Genomic DNA, 24,455 nt, shown 5'->3' with positions numbered 1-24,455 from the left:
TTGAGGTCGTTCATAATTGCTTCGAAAGTAGGCAGATTCGCCGCCACCATTTGCACTAGCTGTTCTGGGGGGATCTGCGAGAGCTCAGCCCCCTTGTTCCCCGGAATTGGATCTTTATGGGGGTGTTGAGGGTCACTTCGCTCGTTCCTCCTAGATCCACCAGCGTTCCTCTGAGATCTAGTTCTCGGCACATTTTCGCGAGAGAAGAATTTCGTTTCCACAGATAGCGCCAATTGATGCGACTGCCGAGAGCACCATCCGAACTGAGCAGCTGCGGGGGAGCGAACTGCTGGTGAGTGAGCTGCGAGGTGAGCGAACTGACCCGCGCTGAGCTAACTAGCGAGGTGAGTGAACTGACCTAGAAAAGGAACGAACGGCGGGGCTAGTTCCCCGGTGAAGCTCCGACGGTCAAGTTAGTAAGAGCTATGAGAGAGCAACAGTATAAAGTACTGTGGAAGGCGTACCTTGTGTTGTCTTGTAGTGCTGTATCTATCGGGCTCTTGATAGTAGTTTCCTTATAGGAGTAGGAGTCCAGTTAGGGAGGGAGTCTTTCTAGGGCTCCATCGGCTAGCTCCAAAAGGTTCAGGAGCCACAGCCCACTAGGCCCATCCAATTGGGAGGCAGTGGTCATGCGCGAACTGGCGTCCCTTTTGCCCGAACTGGCCTGTCCGAGCTGACAGGTCACTGTGTCCGAACACGTGAAACCCGCGAATTAGCCCCACTACACAATCTTATATAGTTGACAATGATTTTTCCCCTTTTTCGTATAAAAAAAAGGCTACTTTTTTTCAAGCATAAACAATTTGTTTTATAAGAAGGCATCGGACACAAATATACAAGTAAAGAATAAAATTTTGTCTAAAAGGGGAATTACACAAGTTTGCTTTCACCTTCTTGTTTGAAGTCGTCTGTGCATGACAGGCCCTGTTCTTGATTTCCTCCTTGTTGTAATGATTTTCTTTATCCAAAAAAAAAGGACAAAATTACATGAAAACAAAAAATAAATTAAAAAAATTTAAGCGATTAAGATAACAGAACAATCAAAATGATTTTCATTGAGTCAATCTAATATGTACCTTGATTCTACGAATTCTCAACAACTCGATCAAAGTTTCGATATTCCTAGGTAAACTTTTGGGCTACGACGAGGAACTCATGTACTAGTACTTAAATCAAGACAAGATAGTAGGCATGGGAGTGGTCATAACAGTGGACAGGGTTTGGATTTGATTTACTAAATTCAGACCGTGATCGAGACCCAGACCCAAACCATCTAAATTAAATTTAACTTTGATCGTATCCGTCCAATACAGAATGAACTCAAATAGTCTAAAACAGAAGAACATACCTAAACGGTCCTCTCCGTAGAATATTTGGCAATTTTACCGACCAAATTTCTGAACGATTTCGGAATCCATAATTGGAAATTGAGAAATTCTTAAAATTCATATAGTTCGAATCAGGTAAGAGAGCGACATTGGGGTTTTAAATTCGAAAAGTTAGGGTTTTGAATTCAATAAATAAAATGAGTACTCTTATACACAGTGTTCGAATAGGATAATAATACGTAGTACTATAACAATATTAATATATTATTATTCTATAGTTTTCACATTGTATTCAATTCAATGTGGTATACTATATTATGTCGGTTTTCTTTTTGTTTAAATTCAGAAGTTAAGAATGTTGTATTCAAAAAATAAAATAAATAATGCTATATATATAATAATAATAATAAATATAATATTACATAATATAATATAGATTTTTCTATTGTATAGTTTTAAATTACGTTCAACATGATAGATATCATACAATATTATGTAAATTTTATATGTCCAAAAAGAAGAAAAGCAGTCTCTGAGATTAGTGCCACTGGCTATTTGGTCCAGTGGTCATCACCTTAATGGTGATGCTGGAGGTCAGGGTTCAACCCTCGCCTTCCACAAAAATTTGTCACAACATGTGGCTGGTTTTAATTGACCAGAGTCTCTGAGATTAGTGCTCAATTACTGAAAACCTTACAGCTGGACGCACGTGATAGTTTGCACCACGTGCTTCAGTAGGAGCACCAAGAAAAAGGGTGCCCAAACCGTCCAGAAGCTGAATTCAGAAACAGAGCAAACGGCAAGTTGTCTGCGTCTCTCATCGGCTGAATCTGTATATAGTGGTATCATTTTTGTCTGAGCTAATTCTCTCGTGTTCAAAGATTTTCTGCGTTGCGTCGGCTGAATCCATAGATAGTGGTATCATTTTTGTCTGAGCTAATTCTCTCTTTCATTTGTTCAACTTCTCTCCAATAAAATGCAAATACGCGCTGAACTAAACTCTATGGGCTTCAATATTAGTTGATATTCCTGTATGTATGTTCTGATTCTTTACTTTCCAGGGGTCGTGGAGTAACTACGAAAGATCTTTTGTCTATGTCTATTATGTCGGGTGATTGGTAATTAAGCTATGTTCACATTATATGGCCTTAAAATTGATTCCTTGGACATAATTGAGGTGGCATTATGGTGTTTTATCTAGTCAATACATCGCTTAGTTCTTAATTTTTCTTGAATCTTGAGTCTCTTGACTAAGGCAGTACTTATACCTAGTCCTACTGTAAAGTTCTACTGAGCAATTTACAAAATAATGGTTGTTTTTCTTTAGATTGATGTTTAATGAGAATGTTCATAGTAAACTAAAAGCTAATAAAACTGTCCCCTTTCCAAAAAAACAAGGAATATCTCAAGCAGAATAAGAAACATATAGACCAGATTATGGCATTAATTGTTATGAAAGTATAGGAACTTGGAAGATCTGGAGCAATCTTTGAAGGACTAGGTTATCCGCAGTTTCTCAATTCGTGTCCAGTTGGTTTCATAGGCACCAGATTAGTGCAACTGCAGTAGATTTCTATCTGTTTATGCCAACGGGAAATTCTGGAAGCATTTCTTGTACGTGTTTGATTAAAGTTCCCATTTAGTTTGGAAGGAAACAATTGGAAAAGCTTAAGTTAACGTTAGAAATCCACTACTTTGTCCAAGATTAGTATTCCAAAATGGGATGTCTGGAAGATGAAAGGATTTGTCTTTTGCAATTGTTTCTTGTTGATGTGAGCTTTCATGGGTCAAGCTAGTTGCTAAACCATGTATTCATACCTCGAAGCCTCTATGGGCACTGAACGTCTACCTGTGCCTGATATTTTGCAAGATTGGTAATCCTGGTAAATGTCTGTTGAAAATGTGACGATTTGTTTGTCGTTGACTAATTGTAGACCAATGTGGCCTTGATGGGTGATGCTGAAATGCCTCTTTAATATCTTGAAGTCTAATAGACCAAAACATCTGACTATGCTTGGTTCAGAATTTCATGCCTTTCTAGTGAACTTCCCTAAGCAAGTGCAAAAGTATCTGAAGGTCAGTTATCTGTCTCAAAAGACTTCAAAATTGGTAAGTTGACGCTTTTTTCATTGATGAGTGAAAACAATAGTACGATCTTATGCTACAGTTAAATTCTAAGACATCAAAGGAAGATGACAGAACCACAAGCTCAGCCAGCACTGATAGCAATGACAAAGATTCATCAATTGCCGCAAAAGTCAATTTGGAGAAGCAGTTGCAAGCTTGGAAAGAGAATCCAATTTGGGTTAATTCTACCCCAGAAATAAAGGTACGGAAGAGCAAACTGTAAATACGAATACAACACACTTAGTTCAAATCAAATTTTGAGAAAATTAACGCAGCCCAGACTGCATAAAACTCTTCATTGCCCTCTGTGTAAATATTGAAGAGTTACTTATATGTGATTCTGAGTGTGATAGTTGATACTTATTTCTACTTTGATGAAGTCTATTAAGGTTTAATTTCAGCACCAAATTCATGCAGGTTAGTGTTCCTAAAGGTTCTCTTTGCAATTTGAATGTGAAAGTAAATATTGGGCTGCCTCCAGATGCTGTATATGACATTATCATTGATCCGGATAACAGAAGGGTCTTCAAGAACATTAAGGTGGGATTGTCTATTTTGCTGTTCGGTCACTGTGTTTCTTTCTGATTATCTACCACCTGTATCCTGAATTTAGTGTATATCTGGATTTTAAAAGTTTCAGTGGAGAACTCTTCCTCAAAATTTTTTCTGCTACTAAAGTTTGGACTGTGTCTGTACCAGGAAGTCATATCAAGGAGGGTATTAGTTGATGAAGGTCTAAGGCAGGTGGTTGAATTGGAGCAAGCTGCGCTGTGGAGGTTTCTCTGGTGGTCGGGAACCATTTCTGTTCATGTATTAGTGGATCAGAACAGAGAAGATCACTCGGTAAGGACATTTTAGGAGCTGATTGGATTATTTCTTCTGAATTTCAAGTGGAAGCAATCATTTACTGTCCTTCGGCAATTAAAAATTGCAATGGAATTTAGAATTCATGATGATCAAGTAAGTCAATAATGTGCATAAAAAGTGAGAGACTAAATTTTTGCCTTACCCGAACTAATTATGTTTGAGATGCAGAATGCCTGCAATGTAATCTTACAAAAATTTTTGAAGCCGTTGATTATGCAGTTTATTAAGGGCAGATGACTGTTGCTGTGTTAGCATTCACATGTTAAACTAAGCTTGTCTCCTTTTTAGTACTTTGTTGCCTTAGAATACTATTTTCATTTTCTTGTATCTGCTTGTTCCCTTCAAAATGACTAGATGAAGTTCAAGCAAATCAAAACAGGGTTCATGAAAAGATTCGAAGGTCACTGGAAAGTGGAACCTATACTGGTGGACGAACAATTATGCCATTCCGTCAGACCTAAAACTCTGGAGGAATATGGTTCATGCACTAAAGGCAAAGGAAGGATTGCATCAGAAGTGAGCTTGGATCAGCTTATACAACCAGCTATTGTCCCTCCTCCCCCTTTTTCTTGGTATCTTAGAGGAATCACGGCAAAGACCACGGAGATGATCATAAATGATTTGGTTGCTGAAGCTGCCAGGATTAAAGGATTCTGCACAACTGAATTTTCTCAAGTTCCACTTGGGTCATCTGAGGGAAGTTTTGATGAAGGCATGCCATCATCTGACATTAAAGAAAGATGGGCTTTAAGAAGGAGAAATGCAAAGCATTCTCGTAGAAGGCTTTCAGATGGGAGTTGATAAATTGGTCAGGGTTGTTCAGGAATCTTAATGTCTTCGATAGCGTTTGCAATTTTTTGTACTTTTCTTTCTCAAGACTTCCTGTATTATTTGGTTATCTGGTTTCAATAAAGCAAATGTTGTCTTTTGAGAATTAATTTTTTTTTTGTTTTCAAGAAATGTATTTTTGTAAATAATATGCGATTTTTATTCTAGGTTTCTCGAACATGATTTCCCCCACCTGGGGATCCATACTGTGAGTAACATTACTAGGGTCTTTTGCCCTGAAGAATGTTTCCAGCATGTGATGATAGTTCACAAATATTTTTAGTAGAACAAAATCTCAATCAGTTCGTGGAGAGATAGAGATATGAAGGGAAAATGAGTTAAAATGCTAATAAACTTTCTGGAAGTGCCAAAAATTAAAGCGTAAAGAAACAAATCAACAATACGGAAATCCGAATGACTAAGAAAAAAGTTCGAATTAGCGTTATCTTTTGGATTATGATGTTCAAATAAAGTTTTCTTTGGCCTAAAACTTGCAAATTTTATCAATCTAAGAAAGCATCCAGTCATTTACGAATGGCGATGGCATAAGAAGATAGACCTATAACCCGAGAACTTTCTAGTTTCTTGTGGCCCCGAATGGGAAAATTGGAAGCCACCAAATCCAAAGATTTTAATAGATTGACATCTGTCCCGGGAGCTCGCAGTCTCTGGTGGCAAACTTAAGCGTCTCTCTTTCTACGACGTGGCAAAAGAGATAAGCAGGGCTAACAACTGTTTGGAAGAAGAGAATCAAGAGATTTATCTCATGGAAACTCTCCTCTCCTCCACAACTCTTCAACTCAAACCCACACCTCTTCATCTTCAACCTTTCAATTCTTTGTTTCCCAAAGAAACCCTTTTGAGTTCTTCTGTATTCGAACTAAAATATAGCAGAAAATCAAAACTTGGTGTTCATAAAGGCACATTGTCTCAAGGGCCAGCTTTTAAAGTCTTTGCTAGTTCCCAGGCTGCACCTGCATCAGCTGAAGTTTCAACAAGCTCTTCAATACCCCCTTCAATGAAGGCTTGGGTTTATAGTGAATATGGAGGAGTTGAAGTTTTGAAGTTTGATGACAATGTTGCAGTGCCTGAAATTAAGGATGATCAAGTCCTGATTAAGGTCGCTGCAGCTGCTTTAAACCCTATTGATTTCAAGAGGAGACTTGGCAAATTCAAGGCCACTGATTCACCTCTTCCAGTAATTTACTCTCTTTTTCTAATCACATACTTAGCTTGTAATACAATTTTATTCAGTCTATCTAAGTTACATTTGGGGTAGAGTAATATTAGTCCTTAGTTTCTTCAAGAATAATTTGTCTAGGTAGTCTGTTATAGGCAACAAAATTCTATTGGTATTTTACTCGAATTGAGCCAATGTATGATAAAAATGGTATGGACAGGTCGGCAGATTTTGTTAATATCGGGTAACTGCCAAGTTGGAATAAATATTTCATCCCCTTAAAAATGGAGGCTTTATTAGTGTAGCCATGATCACTTCCCAGCAAGTTTGTAGATATGTGTAATCCTGAGGAAGAGGAAGGACCGCTATGGAAGGACTTATCTGGTAGGAAATTTTGAGCATTTTTTTTTATTTTTGATACAAGTACTAAATATGCGCATTATCTTTAGTTTTTTGGGTTTTTTTTCTTTTGGAGGTTGGGGGTGGGTTGGGGTGTTGGGATTCTAGCTTAAATTCTTGACGTTGGAGAAGAAGTGATATGGGAGACGTCTTGTTTCCTTGGTTTTAAGTTGAAAGCCTGATGCATGTCACCCGATACAGAGATATTGGCGTTGCATGCAAATGTAAAAGAGTTTATGACTCTGCTTGTGCTTTTTTAATAAGAAATTCTAACACGTCTCCATGATTACTTGTGTTTTTGGGGCTATCTAGACCGTTCCAGGTTATGATGTTGCTGGTGTGGTAGTTAAAGTGGGTAGCCAAGTAAAGGGCCTTAAAGGAGGAGATGAAGTATACGGGGATATCAATGAGAAACCATTAGAAGGACCTAAACAGTTTGGGTCACTGGCAGAATATACTGCTGTGGAGGAGAAGCTATTGGCTCTGAAACCCAAGGGCATTGATTTCGTTCAGGCTGCGGCTCTTCCTCTTGCAATAGAAACAGCCTATGAAGGCCTGGAAAGGGCTGGATTTTCTGCTGGCAAATCCATCCTTGTTTTAGGAGGTGCTGGTGGTGTTGGATCCTTCGTTATTCAGGTGCATGACTAAAGTTTAATGACCTACCTTTACATTTCGTTGAATTTTATGAAATGCTACTTAAACATATTGCTGCATATGCGGAAGCATTTCTGGCTTCTAGTTTATTCAGCGAGTTACAATGATGACATCTTCTCTCAACGCTACCTTTATGCACTGGGTGCTTTATACGTCAGAGGTGACTAGATAATAATCCTTCCATTCCCTTTTAAGAGCCAAGAATCAAATCCACTCCTTTGTTATATAGCTTCATAGTTATTTCAGTTCGTGCAAATATCAAAGCTGATACTTCACATCTGTTAGGCAGTTATATATGTGCAGATGACTAACAACAACAACAACAAAAAAGAGGGTTCCAAGGATGCATTCACTGCACTACTGCAGTGGCTAGATATTAAACGACCAGACAAAGGAATTCGGTGTTATTTCACTGTCTTTTGCTAAATAACATAACCTTTCCTTGTCTTTGTGTGAGGCAGCTGGCAAAACATGTCTTTGGTGCTTCGAAAGTAGCAGCTACTTCTAGCACTGGAAAATTGGAATTGCTTAGAAGCCTGGGTGCTGATTTGGCAATTGACTATACCAAGGAGAACTTTGAAGACCTACCAGAGAAATTCGACGTGGTTTATGATGCAGTTGGTAAGGAGCCATCTAAATGCTTACATTAGAATATCTCTAATCCTCGTAAGTATTAACAGTAACCTGAGTGAATCGAACTAACTACTAATAGATAAAAAAGAATGTCATTGTCACGGAATATGTTTCATGGACAAAACAGCATTTCGGGATGAATTGGAATTGTAACATCACGAGCACATTAAATCCTGAAAGTGGACAATAAACAATTGTGGAATGTTCGACAATTCCTTCCATAACCAACGCAACTCCCCTAGACCACCAGAAGGATTGCTGCTCCTTATCAATGAACTGTATGTAGTATGCATGTTTAGGGAACCACATATAGTAATGAGTCTGTGGAGACCATTTAGAGCATGTGAGTGAGAATCCTGAAGAGGTCTAACTATACAGAATCGCATGCTAGAAAACTGTATCAAACAGTCAATGAAGATTGTGCTTTTAAGCAAATCTATATCTGAAGATAAACTTCATAGAGCCTCTGCAAGAAAAACTTGATGCTTCAAAATGATCTGGCCTTTTTTTTTTTTCCTTCTGTAATCTCCAAAGCTTAAGACTTTGAGTGTGTGATAATCATCAGATGCTGTCGATGGCTGTCGGTTCTTCTAATTGCTGCAGATATTTGAAATTATAAAGTAGAATTTGTAACTCGAATATTATTCTTACAGGGCAGGGTGAGAAGGCAGCAAAGGCAGTGAAGGAAGGGGGCAATGTGGTGTTCCTAACTGGTGCTGTCGTGCCTCCGGGCTTCAGATTTGTGGTGACTTCTAATGGTGGAACTTTGACAAAACTCAATGCATTCCTTGAGAGTGGACAAGTGAAACCAGTAGTGGATCCCAAAGGACCATTCGCGTTTTCAAAGGTTGTTGAAGCTTTCTCTTACCTTGAAACAAACCGAGCTACAGGAAAGGTAGTAATACATCCAATTCCATGAGACGAATACCCAGGCTGTTGATGGCATGACATCTATAGTTATAGTCTGGTAAGGACCAAAAGCTCCTTGATTATAGATATATATATAAATGTTTATGGCGCAGCTAATGGTGATTTAGTTAGATGCTGGTTGTATCTTGCGACCTTTTTCACTCGGTAACTCGGTTCTTTAGCATGCTAGAGAAAATAATCCAAAAGGAAAAAAAAAAAAAACAATAGTAAATGAATATGAATACATGGATGGATAAGAAGAGAACCCCATGCAAATTTTATAATTGCTTGCTGACGAGAAGAACAGAGGTGTATCAATTTTAATAATCATAAGTTTCATTTATTTCAATCGAATTTAATGTAATTATGATTAAAGTAGGAGGAAATTACAAACCATGTCCTCAAAAGACATACTAGTATACAATAGCAGCTTAGAAACTTTTATTCTTGTCGCAAAGGGAGAGAAGCTAAGCTGCACAAGGGTTGATGACAACCCTAAACCACATCACCCCTGCAATTAACGTGGTTACTTAGTAAAATGACAACCCTAATATGAATTTGATCAATGTGAATTTGTAAGGGACGTAAAAATACACTTTTTTAAAAGTGAGGGACGAAAAAAGTCATTTTATAAAATGTAAAAAATGTGAGGGATGTTTTGAACAATTTTTCCTATATTATTGTAAATTCAAGATCCCATAGCTCAAAACATCCCTTAACGAAGTGCCCGCCTTGTAGTGCTAGCGTTCTCTGCCCCAAAAAGAAAAAAAAGAGAGAAAGAAAATCAAGATTTTTCGTCATTCAACAGCGATATACAGCCCAAAATAGAGCCTGAAGCTCTACTATTTTCAAAATATGAAGAATTGTTTTCCCCTGTGGTAATGATTTGGTGGTACTCATCTCTCGTTTTATTGGTTTGGTAAAGAAATAACGATGGATGAATACCTCATTCATTCCTCCAACTCCAAGATAGATTATCTATCAGAGTAGGTTTAATCCCTCAGAAACAGCACATAGAGCCGGGTTTGATTCCTTAAAAACAATCAAATGACTACTACATGGTAGAAAGACTGACCCAAGTGGCGAGTCCCCAAGCACAACATCCGTACCGGAATCAAATGTCCATGAGTGCTTTGATCCCTCCACAATGGCTATGTCCGATGACCAGAATTTCTCTACCTGACAAAATTGGTACCTTTTGATTTAGAGCCCACGACACAACGAATGTAAATCCTAAAGCGCGCACAACATGATTTGGAATGATTTATTCATTTATTTATCTGAGTGCAGGAATGCCATGTAATATATAGTATGACATATTATTATCTCTTTACGTCAGAGCGCCAGATCAATGGTCAATTGTGATGATTCACAAGTTGCCTCAGCAGGGGTAGCTGCGTTGGCTTCGTACTACAAGTACGTTACAAATCAGACAAGCAAAGCGGGAAATCATAAAATGGTTAGTAGTAATATTTTTCATAGCCGTCATTAAATTATTACTTGCGTCAACTTTTGACCATCAAATAATTTTTTATCACAAATTGACCATTAGACTAACTAATCAGTACAATCATAACCATTTCGTGGATTTTGGCTCACAATCTACCAAAAATCAGAATGCTTAGGGGTATTTTTATCTACCAATATGTGTTAATTATATTGGATGAATTTTGGAGTTGGTGAAAATATCACATGCGCTAATCTTGAAGAACCGCAAGAAATAGGATCCGATACATTTAATACTAGAGCTGTTTTGCTGGAACTTAATGGAGTAAGGGTATAGGGTCGAGTTAGTGGTTATTTTTATTTAAAAATAAAATAATTTTCTAACTACTCAAATATTGTCAATTTGAAAGTTAAAAGAATTAATTGTATAATAAAAAAGTAAACAAGTTTATTTAAAAATATATTTAGTTATCAAATAAAAATTAAGTAAATGGTAAAGTTTTTTTAAATGAAGATTCTATGTATAAATGCTGTTAAATGCGTACATACACTTTGTTTTAAAAATAAATACCCACAATTATTTTGAAAAATCAGATTAGCTGAACAATTTTCAGTTGAACCGGTAGGTTAAATGAATTTGATCGGTCAAACTAGAGACCCCCTGGCTTGATGCTTGATCATTGGGCCGACCAGGTCAATTTGCACCCAGAGGCTTCCTTTGATTCCAATTCCCAAGATACCTTCGGGTTTAATTGATAAGCAAATTTGGATAATCTTTTGTTTCACTTATTATTAATTTCTTCAAATGAAGAAATAAGAGTCACAAGTGGGACCATGCGAATCATGGTAATGTTTGGAAACAACAAACAAAAATCTCTGCCAGCTGTTTGGTAGACTATCCATGTTTTGACTAACTAGAAAAACAAAATCCTTAATCGTTACTTGCATACTTGTGGAAATGTTATAGTGTTGTTAATCATCATCAGTTCAATTTTTTTTTCGTTTTATATGTTAGATAGTAAACTTGGATTCAATAGAAAATGATAAAAGGAAAAAGGAAACATTTATCCTTGTCACGAGAGCAGAAGCTACCCATTGTTCATGACAACACTATATGGCAGTACAATCTTTTACGTGAAAGACGGCAAAGCTTATATTGTTAAGGCAGGCAGCAGGTTAAAGTCAAGATCCCAAAGCTCAAAAGAGCCCTTAACGAAGTCGTAGTGTCCCCCTCTCAATGCTAGCGTTTTCTTGGCAACAGCCTCTCTCACAAAAGGATATGTCAACAAGTTCCCCAACGATATGTTCACTGCCTCCTGTTCATTGACAAAACAAAAGAAGAATTTTTTTTTTTATATAAAAAAAATTAGCTGTAAATCATTCGAAAATAATAACAGCTTAAAAAGGAACGTCAATACCACATTAAAAGAAAGTAAATAAATTAATTTCGAAATTTCTAATATCAGTATACGTGACATGGGCATTTCAGTTACCTTCTCCAAATTTGTGCATTGTTCTGCAAAATCCAAGCCACTGCAAGTTGATTTAATCTTGGCCTTGGCTGGCAAGCAAATTTTCACCCAGTCCTCGATAAAATCACTGTTGTTCCCAAGTGTGAAAATTAAAATTAGTCCGGATTAAGTAGGCTAGCTTTGTGACTGAATCATCACCAAGGATTAAGCAGCCTGTGATTTCCCCACTCAGTTGCTTACCCCTTGTGATTATTTATAAGGCTCCGATCCTCAAGAATGAAAAAGAAAATAAAAGGAGAAAAAAAGAAAGAGAGAACTTGCAAACTTAGAGAGCAACACTTAACTAATTAAGTTGGTGAGAGTACTAGTAAGGACTAATTTTACTCGATAACTAAGAAAAACTAGAATTGGTTTTTAGACAGAGACAACAATTAACAAAGCTGATAAGAATTGTTGCTGTTCTCATTCCGATGTAGTACTTGGAAAAAAGAGAGGTAAAAAAAAGGAATTGTCGTTCTCACGTAAATAGCACAACAATTATATGATCCGTAGTCTCCTCCACTCGTAGATGTAGTAAAGAAACAAAAATGATAAATAAATACAAGGGTTTGACATCTCCAGAATACCCACATGAGTCGGTCTGATTTATACGTCCACAAACCCCAAATAAAAGGCAGAAAGAGTTACCTGGAAGTGGTCCCATCATCAGGAATGGACATCAGCCCCTTTATCCCTCCACAGCAGCTATGTCCTATAACCAGAATGTTCTCTACCTGACAATGATACTCCCGATTTTAAAGGCCATAACAATATAAAGAACAAAATATGAAACAAGAGAAAATCGAGATAAAAGATTCATCACTTTACAAAAACTTCACTTCCATCACCAGTTCATATACATATTGATTCCAAGGCATCAGGGAGGGAATGTGAATGACAAATCCGCTAAACAAGCTGGAAACTAGCTCTCCTTGTGTAAGTTGGCTATTAGGTGAAACGTTAAGGTATTAGATCGATTGGAGGTCAGAAGTTCAAATTTTTGCACGCATAGTAAAATTCAAAAGATGTGCGATAATACACTCCTTTAATTTAAAGGTGGGATTTTTCTCCACTAGTTCCCCTTGGCCTCGTTGGAGTTTGCGGAAGTTGGCTTCATTCCTAATTTTTAGTAATTAACAAGTTACCTCGACAGGAAATCTACAGTTGTAATGTACCTAACGAATCAGACGCGTACAAATAAATTGGAATACAAACAACACATTCATGTGTTTCACCTTAAGATGCAGCACTGCGTATTCAACAGCCGCGCCTGCTCCAGAATATTTTGTCTGTGGCATTATTGATAATGATTAGCGAGACAAACATTAGTACAGGTCTAAGTACAAAAAAAAGGGAAGGAAGGACGCTTCAAGAATCAAAATTTAAAGATATGTATGTATTGGTTAAGGAGAAATATATTACAAAATGAAGTCATGATATTTACTTTTTTTTTCCTTCTATACAAACTATATCATTAAAATTACAAACAACAAGTTCAAAGAAAAGGAAGCCCTACTGTCCTGTTGTTTAGTAAGTCGAAAGGTCAACATGGCACACGGCACTGTGTAAATTCAAGAAGTCTTAGTCCTAGACGATTATGTATCGGATAACATTAACCATAGTTAGCATGCGGAAAACATTTATGTATCGGAACAAGTCAATATTATATACCTTATCATATGGAGGGACCATATTAGCAATGTTTCGCACCACAAATGCCTCCCCTGGTCGAAAATTGAGGATAACCGAAGGGCAAACTCTGGAGTCGGCACATGCAAAGACCATGAACTGCGAGTAATTTTAGTAGTATTAGAACAAGTCTATATCAACTCTAAAAAGACAATGTACATATGAATCTAAGAAGTCAGATAAGGTTTTTTTTGTTCCCCCAGCCCAGCCTTGTTTTACCTCCAATTGAAACGGTTAGGTATACCAATTTAATATAACTAACCTTGGGACTTTGACCTTTGGCAAGTTCGCCAAACAAACCAGGGTTCTTCCTGTAGAGCAAAGGCAAGTCAATTATCAATTATTACCTAAATGTTTGATCAAGTCATGGAAAGACAAATTCAGGCAGATTTTTCTTACACCCACCAACCCCCCCTCCCCTCCTTCCCAAAAAAAATAAATAAAAATTTTCAGGCATCATTTAGACTACTTGAGACCGTCATTCTTCGGTTACAAGTCAATTATACCAATTACGAGTGATCGGGATTGATTGCGTCCCCCAAGTCAAGTTTTTTTTTTTCCCCTCTATTTTGTTCCTAAAACACATCACACGTTTAATAAAATAAAAGGTTACTAGCCAATTCTGGATCACCATTCCTTTCTTCATCGAGAATGTGGAACTCCAATAGTGGTATGTTCATTCAATCAAAGTGGCGACATATAATAAAGTAATGGAACAAGAAGAAAAGTGCCTTTTTTATACATCCTCTCTCGTCTAAGCTTTCATGAAGCAAGTAAAGCTAGCTGTTCTTACTTTTTTTTTTTTTTTTCTTTTCTTGGCACAATGTTCTCAAACCGAACATTGAAAAAAAAAAAAAAAAACCCGAATTTTGATGTTTTTGTTTCTTGGAATTCAGACACCAAAGCTTTACAAATTTCAGACAACTTTACATTCTAAAACTAAAACTCGACATGTTGGAGTCAATCACTTTAACGACAACTTTAGGCTTAGTGAGGTACAAATCAGCAACAGTTTCTCTCTAGTATTATCCTCCATAACTTTTGGAGCATGAGTAGAGTACAGACCAGAATAAAGTTCATATTCATTCCACCACATATAAAAGCCCGAAGACAGAGACGCAACCAAAATGGGGTTGACAACAAGTGGATAAAAATTAAGGCCTACATTTTCAATCAATGACAAATACACCAGCATATCCCAAGAATCTATGGAATTATAATATTCTACAAGAGTTCTCAAATTATTATTATTATTTTGTTAAACTTATTTGAGCGCACTTACTCGTAGATCTCTTTCTTGAAGTGTCCAAACCCGGTTTTGATCCTCTCCACCGGGTCAAAGGGCTTCTTGGCGGTGGCTTCCAAGTCAGCCGTCAACTGCCTTATCTTAGCGGCTGCCACGTCCTCAAGCTGGTCTTTCTCGCTGCCACATTTCACAAACATCAAGATAACTGAAACGCCGGCCAGTCAGAAATTGAGACATCAAACAATACAATACGACCCATCTGTGGGACCACATTATTATTTATTACATCAAACTTACCTAAGCTGTCCCAAAGTCACAAACCGTGAGGTCCCACGTGGAAGATAAACAGAGAAGAAAGGAAAAGAAACGAAGACAAAAAACAGTTGAAACTCGGAAAATAATTTTTACTACTTGGAAAAAATGGTGCACGGCAAACCTATGACGCTTAGTAACGTTGCCCGACGGACTCCTTGGTGAATGCGAAATGAAAGTACCACATCTTTTTGTGAACCGAATGCGAAATGACAGTTCAGGACAGGTTTTGATAGAAATTTCACGTGGGAATTGCTTTGACTATCTCGGTTGGGATCCCAACGATTTTCAGAAAGGACAGAAAGGGAAAAAGACACTGGCAGGCAGAGCAGGCAGGTACCTGAGAAGCTTCTGCAGCCCAGCAATGGCTTCCTCGTATTTATCTTTCCCCATCTCCCCTGTCTGCAAAATGCAGGATTACTCTTTTCGGAAAGATTCGAACAAAAAAATTATGCTCCTCATTTTCCGATTTTCGTGACTTAGAAATATGAAATTCATATGCCTGAACTCTTAATACGAAGATCAACAAATATATATATATACTTCATATAGATGCGTTCTTATGTAATTATCTGCTTTTTGATTACCTAAGTATAACCTAAAAATTTCTGAAGATTTTTGCCATAATCTATGTAACTTCAACCATTTGGACATGCTATCTGCTTGCGTATCTAACATGATATTGTATAAGCTTTTCAAATCTTTGGGTGTATTTTCCTCTCCCTTGGGAATAAGATTGTAATATCCACCCAACGTTGAATAAATTAGGAAAGCAGAGGAATACTCCATAAATTTGGAGAAAGGTGACTTACACAGGACAAGATGGGATATCATGATTGCATGGGGGGGAATGAATCTTACCTGTTTGAGAATTCTGATTCAAAATTCTGAAATGGGGGGTATGGAAAGGTTGCAGCAGAGACAAAGATGATGATGGGGGATTTTTTGGTCCTTTCTCCGCTGGCCTGCCCGGACTCAAGGGAGACGGAGAAAGGAAAGAAACAGACGGCTAGGACACGGCTTCCTTCTTGCCTTCTTGTTTAAAAGTTGAGCTAAAGAGGCCCTGCTTTTATAGAAAGGATTAACCATGGTTAAGGAGATGGCCATCGGAAATTCACCTCTGGTTTTCCCAAAATAGTTAGTACTCAATCGTATTGTCCTAGTTAGTAATATGCTTTTTTTTTAAATTAATTGTTATATGTCACAAATGGAACACTGGGGAGGGAGGGATGGATGGATGGATATCCGGAATCCGGAATCCGGAAGCCATTGTGGACGGAAGAAAATTTAATGCACGGATGAAAAGTGGATGGTAACTAAGGCAGGTGACTGCCGCTGTCATGTCATATGCGGGGCGGTCAAGGTGTGTCTACGTGTTTGTTGTATTGGTCCAACTTCCTTCAGTCGCTGGTTGGATTAGGATTTAGGAGCCCCTTCAAATTAAACTTACTTAGATAGCAAGTAGATCAGCATTTCTTGTGCTGCTTTGTCTTTTATTTTGTTTCACCATGAATGGAAGTTTTTTGGACGAAATGAGCTGTAGAAATGGACCTTTCGCCTCCTAATGGACTTTACTCAGTCATGAGTACTAGTACCAGAAATTTCATAGTTCATCCTTCTTATTGATCATCAAGTACCTACTACAAGTCAACCATTGGGCAATGGTTCGGTGGTCACAGGGAGGGACTTAAGTCCCTCGTCCCTCCTTGGGCTGTAGGTGAGGTTCGAACTTCATCTGCAGCGAAAAAAATCTAAAGGCTGTGTCATAGTACTCTTTTGATTTAGTTGGGTCTGTATATCCACTAGTCCCTACAACAGTCTCTTTAGGCTCCCCCTCCCCCTAGATTAGGATAAATTAGGTTATACAAATGTATCGTTACTGTCAAAAAAAAGTACCTACTACGAGTCTTTCACGTGAAAACTGCGGTGAATCAATTAGTCTTTGGATGCCCCCCAGGCAGCTCAGTCGGTCACGCTTTCCTCTTTAGGGGCGTTGTCCGGCCTTGGGCAACCAAGTTTCGAGTCTGCCTGGAGTTACCGTGTCCGGAGTGGAGTGGGGCCTCCTCTCCTGGGCTGCAGGGGATTAGTCGGGCCCCGTAAGGATTGACCCGGACACCCCTGTGTCGAAAAAAAAATAAAAATTAGTCTTTGGATTGATGAAATCGCTACCGTGTCCTTGGTAAACAAAAGGCTTACGTACCCAAAAAACTAAGTCGCATCTGCCAATAGAGACTCCCTATCCGGACAGCAGTCCTCTCTAGACCAGACTACAAAGGCGTATTGTTTGGGACAGTGAAAGGACACCAAGTTGAAGATGAGCGATCCCCAGAAGAGCCGGACGGCCCTTCCCCATTTTCATAACATATATTCCCTACTCATAAACAGTAGTACCACTGTACACTGTCAAACTGCATGGTGCAAGAAAATGATAGCATAGGAAATTATAAGCCACCGATTCAAACGCAATCTCCGCCCGCGGCCCACGCACTCCCTCACCTTTGGTGACTGTAGTATATATGCAATAATTCTTGAATAGAATAAGCCGTAAGGACTTGGGTGGCCTCTGGGCCTTTCCCTGGGGCAGGTCAACCATCAGTTATCACTTCACTAATCAGCCTTTCCTGGAGGACTGGTTGACAGCACGGCAACGAGCCGCAATTTGACATAATTAAAAATTGCTCAATTTGGGTTCTTGATATTCAACGTTACAGGCTTTTTTCCTTTTAATAAATGTAAGTGGAAATTGTGATCGATGATATTTAATTTCATTCCAGAAGGGCAAGATTGACATATAGTCAAAAGATTATTATGACATTAAATTAAGCTGGAGTTTTCACAATAGTAATATTACTACCACGGAGATGGAGGGAATTGAAAAGGTGCTTACCACCACAGGCTTTCTTGAACAGCATAGCCCCATAAATTTCCTAAATTTTTCAGCCATTCTGAGTGAAATCTACCTGTTCCATTTTTCAAAGTATAAACCATTAGAAGAATTTGTTATAGCCACGAATTCTGAGATAATCAAAGGACAATCAAAGTCAACTATCATGCTCTCTCTCAATTTGTTGACTCTTAAATTTCAGGTTCCAGTGTCATGCACTGATGCAAGCAAATGTACAACTTAAACAATATTCGTTGAAGGGCAACATTAAGATGCTTCGCAGTTGAAACATTAGAGAGAGATAGAGAATGGAGGGGCACCTAAAAGGGAGTCAAGTATGTAGCTATTGGCTGTGCAGGAGTGGTGGAATGGCCGTCCTCATGCATGCCCCACTGCTTACGGTTGCTGCAGCACCACCATTTGAGACTCTGGGAAATTAAAAAACGCTCATTTCTGTTTTTGGGCCATTCTTTGTTTTATTTATCAGTTTTTATGTGGTTATGGTGAGGCTTTGAACATTGGACAACAGCTACAGGCATTGAGAAGGGGTGTATTACAGACAAATTCAGAGAATTTGGAGGTGGAGCTGCGTCCTGGATAAAGAAAGCGACAGGACTGGTGATTGGATTGGAATCAAGCCTTTTCTCCTTGCAAAATTCTTTCAGACCACATAAACCTGTGATAGAATTTGAGAACTGACAAAACCTTTGATCAACTCACATCCTGCTAGTGCTAGAGCTTTGTTTACAGTATTCGTTTCGACTTTGGATTGGATAACCTTAAATCACGCAGCTACAACATCCAAGATTTTTTTTTTCTTTGCCTAGCAAGCCATCAAACAATTATCGCCACTCAAATTTCTGATTGAAATTTAGAGCGGGGGATATCGGGGGGAGGTGGGATCAAACTAGAATGTTATAGCATCACTAAGAATAGCTAATAAGTTAGAAGTAGGAAAAAGAACCCCCAAAAAAAAAAAAAAAACTATTATTCTCATACCCATCAGATAATTAATTTTAGTGCTACTTTGCATCAACACGAGATGTTTAACCTTAGAATATAGGATGCACTGCAAATTCATCGCCAAGTTATTTAAGGAATTCTAGAGGTATCCACAGAAAATTGATGTAGATGCAAACGGCAAATGACATAACATATTCTATAATATTTTTTGCTATTGGGCAAGAGTAAACATAAAGAAAAGACACAATTAGGTCTACTACTATAAAATTCGGATAATATATAGTATTTTATTTTCCTCCCTAATGGGGGTACATTTTCAAATAAAATATTTTAAATTTTTACAGACAAATAATGGCTTGGGCCACATTTTATTTTGGACAACCCATTGTGCGTATGAATCCGGACTAACTAAATGCTGTGTAGTTTTCGAAGTGCAGGCTAGCCCAGTCCTTGACAAGGTAGACAATTCTATTCCTTTTAGAGTATGCGTAAACGCTCCCGGGTGAATGGTCCAGCAGTAGCACCTCCCACCGGTGATCGAGAGGTCCCACGTTCGAGTCTCTGCTCTGCTGGATTTCTCTGCGCACATATCGTGCTTGGGCTCGGTTGGGGCGCCTGGCCGGGCCGCAGGAGATTAGTCGGACCCCGTAAGAATTGACCCGGACACCCCTGTGTAGACAAAAAAAAAAAAAAAAAAAAAGAGTATGCGTAAACGCAAATGAATAAATAAAGCGAAAAGAAAATATGTTTGCCTTCATGGGAAAAAAGCGGTCCTGCTTATCACGTTTCTCAATTGTCACCTGGGTTCTCTTTTCTTTTAAGGAAAAAGAGGTCTTCATAACAACGTTGACAACTTGTGTTCTGAGAATCACCAGCGGTCGGCCAGGTCACCTCAAACAACTCAACAAAGTGCTTGCGCTTTCGGATCTGATACACTTCTCCACTCCGCCACTCCCCTCTGCCAAAATTCCGGTGAGCCAACTAAAAGAATGTTATATCCAGCAACTCTTAATTTCTGTTTAATTCTGTTCAAGTATGCATGTATAAATATTTCTCCTTTTCTTTTCTCTTTATTTTTTTCCTGGCCAGAATTACAGAGATCTCTGTATTGGAAGATCCCAACACGATCTTCGGACCCTTTTCTTGCCTTGATCGTTGCTAATCGTACCACGATCAAAATTGTTTCTTTTTATTCCTACTTTTTAGATTTGGGATTAATTTTCCACTCCCAAAATCTTTTCCCGTAATTTCAGAAAATTGGATTTGTTTCTGCGATTTTGCCTTATCTGTTTGTTTTTGTTTTTGATCTTTTCCTCTCATTGCATGGTTTCTGTTTTCATTGATTTCTTTTTATTTTAAATTTGGTTGCGTCTGTTAATTATTGTATGGTTATTTATTAGATGAATTGCAGGGGGATATGTGTTAAAGTTGTAATTTTTATTTGTAAGCTGAGTCCAATGTTTTCATTCTTTATCTTTTCCATTGATAGGGATGGCTGAACAAAAGAAAAAGCAACCAGTTTTTACTAAGGTTGAGCAGCTCCGCCCAATGGCAAATGGGCTTAATCTGACTGTAAAGGTTGTAAATACAAAGTTGATAGTTCAGAGGGGTGCTCAGGCGCGCCAAATGCGGCTTGCTGAATGCTTGGTTGGTGATGAGACTGGAATGATTATCTTCACTGCTCGGAATGATCAAGGTTCAACATTCATCTTCCTATATCTTGATTACTTGAGTTTTGCAACATTCGTCTTTCTATATCTTGATTACTTGAGTTTTGCACGTATTGCTGTTCCCATTATTATTTTAGGGTAACCATCATGCATGCGTGCTATTGTTTTTATTGTACGGGTGGTTCTATTTGAATAGTTGTTGACCATTTGCATGTTGGTGAAACGAGAGTAACAAAGGAAGAAAGAGCTGTGGTTAAGTGGTTATTAGTGTTTTCAATAAAACTTGTACTGAACAGAAAGAATAATAATGGCACGAAATGTTCTATTCAAGAAGGTACTAGGATCTTGGTGAAGACAAGAAAGGAACTTTGAGACGTAAGTTGGTGTGTTTGGTGGGAAATTGGCACATATCTTTACCTTTATAGGAAACTTTTGTCGTGGGATGTATAGGCAGTTTATGGTACATGTGGAGCACAAGACTTGCGTATTTGATGGATTGACAGGTAATAAGGATTATGTTGCACCGAAATGATTGGTAGCAGGATATTTTTTGTCAGCTTGCTGTTGTCGTTAATAAGTTCCTTATGAAGAGGCAAGCAATTAACTAGGGATTTTAAACTGCTTAGCAGTAATTATCTTATCCATTATCCTATTTATTTTTTGGGTCACTGTCACTTATCCATCTTCACTATTTACGTGAGGATTCTTTAATGAAGTTTAAGGAAAACCAGAACATTGTAAGACGTAGTGTGGCATGATTATGCTTGTGGTCTAACTGATGAAGAAGTAAAAGAAATATCTGGATCAGAATTTTAAAAATGCCTCCAATCTTCTGTTTTCCAAAAGGGTCATTTTGTTGTTCACGAATTCTTATTTACGTACTGAAATCCAATGGTGATGTTGTTTACTTTCTCTGGTTCCAATTTGGTAATTCTCATCAGAAGGTCCTTTTAAAAGAGACTGTTCTTCCATTTATGACATGCGCTCTTCGAGCTTTTACTAGTGAATGTGAGAGAGGCTGGAGTAGTGGTGTGTCAATTATACCGGAAGAAATACACTGGCATTCTGTGACGTGGGTTGGGGTTTTTACTCTTTGGAGGGGGGGAAAAGTTTTGTATTGCAGATTTTGAGGCACGTTAGCATGATTTTAACTTTGTCACCTATATGTCTGATTTAACTGTGTTCACCCGCCAGATGGTCTGAGATCCTTTATATCGCTTCTTAGATTGATTACTTTTATTGGGTATATCAGCATATGCTGATGAAAGTGTTCTTAATTAGATTTCAACCTCTACTTGGCCTGGAATTCATAACAATTTTATCCACTTCAAGTGTGATTTATTTATTGGTGGGCATTGAAGCAGACATGTCTGTAATCTGCTTACCGGGAAGTTAAAAGTACGACGGGGAGGGATCTATGCAGCACTAGCTGATTACCTTTACAAGTAGCACTGCAGGAATCACTTGAATTGTTGAATATTAGTATGTAGCAAACAACTGCACAGAATACAAGTGTATTACTTGTTTTCTCTTCTGTTAGGTTATTGCCTTTATAGTATGCCTGTAGGAATGACTGGATCATAGAAGACATGACAACAGGATTACTTGAATTGCTTCCTTTCTTTTGTCCCTTCCACCTAGAAACTGCTGAAGTTTTGTATTCATCAAATTGATTATTGATGAATTAACTGATAAGATGTGTATTGTACAATAGTTGATTTGATGAAGGAGGGTACCACCGTTATCCTGAGAAATGCAAAAATCGACATGTTCAAGGGATCACTGAGGCTTGCGGTGGACAAGTGGGGAAGGGTTGAAGTCACTGAACCTGCCGATTTTTCTGTTAAAGAAGACAATAACATCTCTCTGATCGAGTTTGAGCTAGTGAATGTTGTCGAAGAGTAAATTCCAGCATGGGAAAGGCTCTTGTGCAATAGAAGAGCAAAAATGGTAGTAGCATATATACTACCATGCTGCATCAGTATTAAGGAAAGTATTGGTTGTATCCAAGCAAGCTGTCTTCTTCAGCTGAGCATGCTGCTCGATGGAACTTGGGAATATTGGTAATCCTGTAGTTAGCCTGTAAGAACTTGCTTTTATGAGCTTCCTTTCTGGTAAGTATTCGCTTGTGTTATGACCAATGTGTCAAAATTTGGGTCTTGCTAACCTCTTACTATAAATTTATTGCTTAGCCGTGTGCTTCCTTTCTTTTCTTTTCCTTGGTTAATTTCCTTTCATGCTCCAGTTGATATGAATGACCTGAAATACCATTTATAGGGTCAGATATTGCAGGAGAGAATAATGGTAATTGGAGGTGGAGTTGTAATTAGAAAAGATCAACGGTAGGGCCTTTATTTGAGTCTTAGGTTTGGAAAATGTCTGATAGGTTTAGGTTTTATACGGCCGTTATTGGGTTTGTTTGCGGGTTTAGTCTACAGCCTTTAGATCATTCAAATTGTACTCGTTACATTTCTGCCAGGATAAAGGAGGATGAAGTTGGCAGCATACATCACTGGTCATGTCAGAGGATCTATTGGGTTTCAAGCCCAATCCTTTGGGGGAAGAAATTGAAAAGGGATTGGGCAGCTGGTTCAGCATGGATGAAATATCCCAAGGGTGTGAGGCTATTAGGTCACGACCCCAAGTCCATCAGCCAAACGAGTCCCAAACTTTTTGATATGCAAATCCAAGCTGAAAATATATTAGTATTAGTTATTGACCGTAAATTTCTATGGTAATATAAGTCTGACATTAGAGTACAGCTTGATGAAGCGAGAGGGGCGCGGGATGCGGATCGGGTTTCCCTTAATAAAGGCCCACCGTGTTGTGTAAACTGAGGCCCACTACCCATTTAACTCCCGGACATTCCGGGGACATGGTAGTGGCAAATCCGTCTTGAAGTCCCTCCAAGCCAGATGAGCAATAAAGACAAAAGGGACACTTCGAAAAGAATAATAGACATCATCATGACGATTGCGAAAACGAATATAATTGTGATAGGCAAAATTAATTTAATTGCTAGGACATATGCATCCACGGCCCTAACGACACCTTTGGTAACTACATTTGCAACTCAACTGTTAGTTGGAGAGTGAAATATGAGTATGGATTTTATTTATTTACAAAAAAAAAGAAAAAGGAAATGCATCCTTAGTCCCTACCGACGCCTTCGATAATTACTTTTGCAATTCTTAATCAGTTGGAGAGTGAGTGAATACGAGTCTGGATAGTGTATTTATTGAGAAAAAGAGGTTTTATTTGGATTATATGTATTTAGTAAAACATGTTTTTTGGGATTGAACATCGTGAGAAATTGGTAACTAAGAAAACGAAAGGGCAAAGTCCCAACCGACGCTTTTGATAAGTGTTATTGGCGAAATTAATTAAATTGTTAGGAAAAGCATCCTTAGTCCGTATCTAAACCTCTGATTAATTAATTTTGCAATTCTGTGTTGAAGAGTAAGTGTCTGGCTCCCCTAATTCCGTATGCCATTGAAATAAACGAACCACTGCTTACTGCTCATGCTAATAAATAAAAAGCGAAAGCACTGAAAAAAGTATGCATGAAGGAAGGAAAGTAAAAAATAAAAAAAGTTAAAAGCAACGTCAGAATCTAAAACTTTATATATTCTCCATTGACAAACGTGGATAATAAGTTAATAAACGGGATACTAAAACAGATTGCAGCAAAATTTGGACACGGTTACGTCATGCAAATGCAAGAGCAACATCATATAGGTTCTAATATGTTTAATCCTCACTAATTCTTCTTCTTCTTTTAATTTGTTCGAACGATTTGGATAGAAAAT

At 38.1% G+C, this 24,455-nt stretch overlaps 4 protein-coding genes across 6 annotated transcripts; 3 read left to right on the top strand and 1 right to left on the bottom strand.

Annotated features, from left to right (window-relative positions):
- Nucleotides 1–2,010: 2,010 nt before the first annotated feature.
- On the top strand, nt 2,011–5,260 carry LOC113717573 (uncharacterized). Of its 2 annotated transcripts, none has more exons than XM_027242322.2 (6): nt 2,011–2,170; nt 3,263–3,404; nt 3,496–3,657; nt 3,873–3,995; nt 4,155–4,298; nt 4,677–5,260. In XM_027242322.2, the coding sequence occupies exons 2-6, from the start codon at nt 3,285–3,287 to the stop codon at nt 5,121–5,123; spliced, it is 996 nt and encodes a 331-aa protein (XP_027098123.1). In that variant the 5' UTR covers nt 2,011–2,170; nt 3,263–3,284; the 3' UTR covers nt 5,124–5,260. The 2 variants fall into 2 exon arrangements, with proteins under 2 accessions (XP_027098123.1, XP_027098122.1); XM_027242321.2 differs by having other exon boundaries at nt 2,054–2,246.
- Nucleotides 5,261–5,834: 574 nt separating this feature from the next.
- Nucleotides 5,835–9,037, top strand: LOC113719616 (2-methylene-furan-3-one reductase-like). The gene is made up of 4 exons (XM_027244858.2): nt 5,835–6,348; nt 7,042–7,365; nt 7,845–8,004; nt 8,670–9,037. Exons 1-4 carry the CDS (start codon nt 5,917–5,919, stop codon nt 8,933–8,935), a joined length of 1,182 nt encoding a protein of 393 aa, XP_027100659.1. The 5' UTR covers nt 5,835–5,916; the 3' UTR covers nt 8,936–9,037.
- A 2,378-nt stretch (nt 9,038–11,415) lies between these two features.
- On the bottom strand, nt 11,416–18,488 carry LOC113719136 (carbonic anhydrase 2). 2 transcript variants are annotated; one of them, XM_027244215.2, is made up of 10 exons: nt 18,334–18,488; nt 18,017–18,089; nt 15,470–15,531; nt 14,854–14,994; nt 13,834–13,882; nt 13,554–13,670; nt 13,118–13,171; nt 12,531–12,616; nt 11,865–11,970; nt 11,416–11,687 (listed from the first exon to the last, which is right to left on the bottom strand). In XM_027244215.2, the coding sequence occupies exons 2-10, from the start codon at nt 18,071–18,073 to the stop codon at nt 11,523–11,525; spliced, it is 837 nt and encodes a 278-aa protein (XP_027100016.1). In that variant the 5' UTR covers nt 18,074–18,089; nt 18,334–18,488; the 3' UTR covers nt 11,416–11,522. The 2 variants fall into 2 exon arrangements, with proteins under 2 accessions (XP_027100016.1, XP_027100017.1); XM_027244216.2 differs by lacking the exons at nt 18,017–18,089; nt 18,334–18,488 and adding an exon at nt 15,991–16,184.
- A 1,288-nt stretch (nt 18,489–19,776) lies between these two features.
- On the top strand, nt 19,777–22,859 carry LOC113719581 (uncharacterized protein At4g28440-like). The gene is made up of 3 exons (XM_027244808.2): nt 19,777–19,948; nt 20,466–20,672; nt 22,361–22,859. Exons 2-3 carry the CDS (start codon nt 20,468–20,470, stop codon nt 22,549–22,551), a joined length of 396 nt encoding a protein of 131 aa, XP_027100609.1. The 5' UTR covers nt 19,777–19,948; nt 20,466–20,467; the 3' UTR covers nt 22,552–22,859.
- The last annotated feature ends 1,596 nt before the right edge of the window (nt 22,860–24,455 follow it).

This window comes from Coffea arabica, chromosome 11e, assembly GCF_036785885.1.
Source record: "Coffea arabica cultivar ET-39 chromosome 11e, Coffea Arabica ET-39 HiFi, whole genome shotgun sequence".
Lineage (NCBI taxonomy): Eukaryota > Viridiplantae > Streptophyta > Magnoliopsida > Gentianales > Rubiaceae > Coffea > Coffea arabica.
Note: the sequence above shows the minus strand (reverse complement) of the source record. Positions and strands in the feature narration are given on the sequence as shown.

Coding starts and splice junctions, on each gene's coding strand:
- LOC113719581 (XM_027244808.2), top strand. CDS start 20,468: ATGGCTGAACAAAAGAAAAAGCAACCAGTTTTTACTAAGGTTGAGCAG. Junction 20,673..22,360: donor CACTGCTCGGAATGATCAAG/GTTCAACATTCA, acceptor ATTGTACAATAG/TTGATTTGATGAAGGAGGGT.
- LOC113717573 (XM_027242322.2), top strand. CDS start 3,285: ATGCTGAAATGCCTCTTTAATATCTTGAAGTCTAATAGACCAAAACAT. Junction 3,405..3,495: donor AAGTGCAAAAGTATCTGAAG/GTCAGTTATCTG, acceptor CTTATGCTACAG/TTAAATTCTAAGACATCAAA. Junction 3,658..3,872: donor ATTCTACCCCAGAAATAAAG/GTACGGAAGAGC, acceptor AAATTCATGCAG/GTTAGTGTTCCTAAAGGTTC.
- LOC113719136 (XM_027244215.2), bottom strand. CDS start 18,073: ATGGCTGAAAAATTTAGGAAATTTATGGGGCTATGCTGTTCAAGAAAG. Junction 14,995..15,469: donor GGGCTGCAGAAGCTTCTCAG/GTACCTGCCTGC, acceptor GAAATGTGGCAG/CGAGAAAGACCAGCTTGAGG. Junction 13,883..14,853: donor TTCAAGAAAGAGATCTACGA/GTAAGTGCGCTC, acceptor TTTGCTCTACAG/GAAGAACCCTGGTTTGTTTG.
- LOC113719616 (XM_027244858.2), top strand. CDS start 5,917: ATGGAAACTCTCCTCTCCTCCACAACTCTTCAACTCAAACCCACACCT. Junction 6,349..7,041: donor CCACTGATTCACCTCTTCCA/GTAATTTACTCT, acceptor GGGGCTATCTAG/ACCGTTCCAGGTTATGATGT. Junction 8,005..8,669: donor CGTGGTTTATGATGCAGTTG/GTAAGGAGCCAT, acceptor TTATTCTTACAG/GGCAGGGTGAGAAGGCAGCA.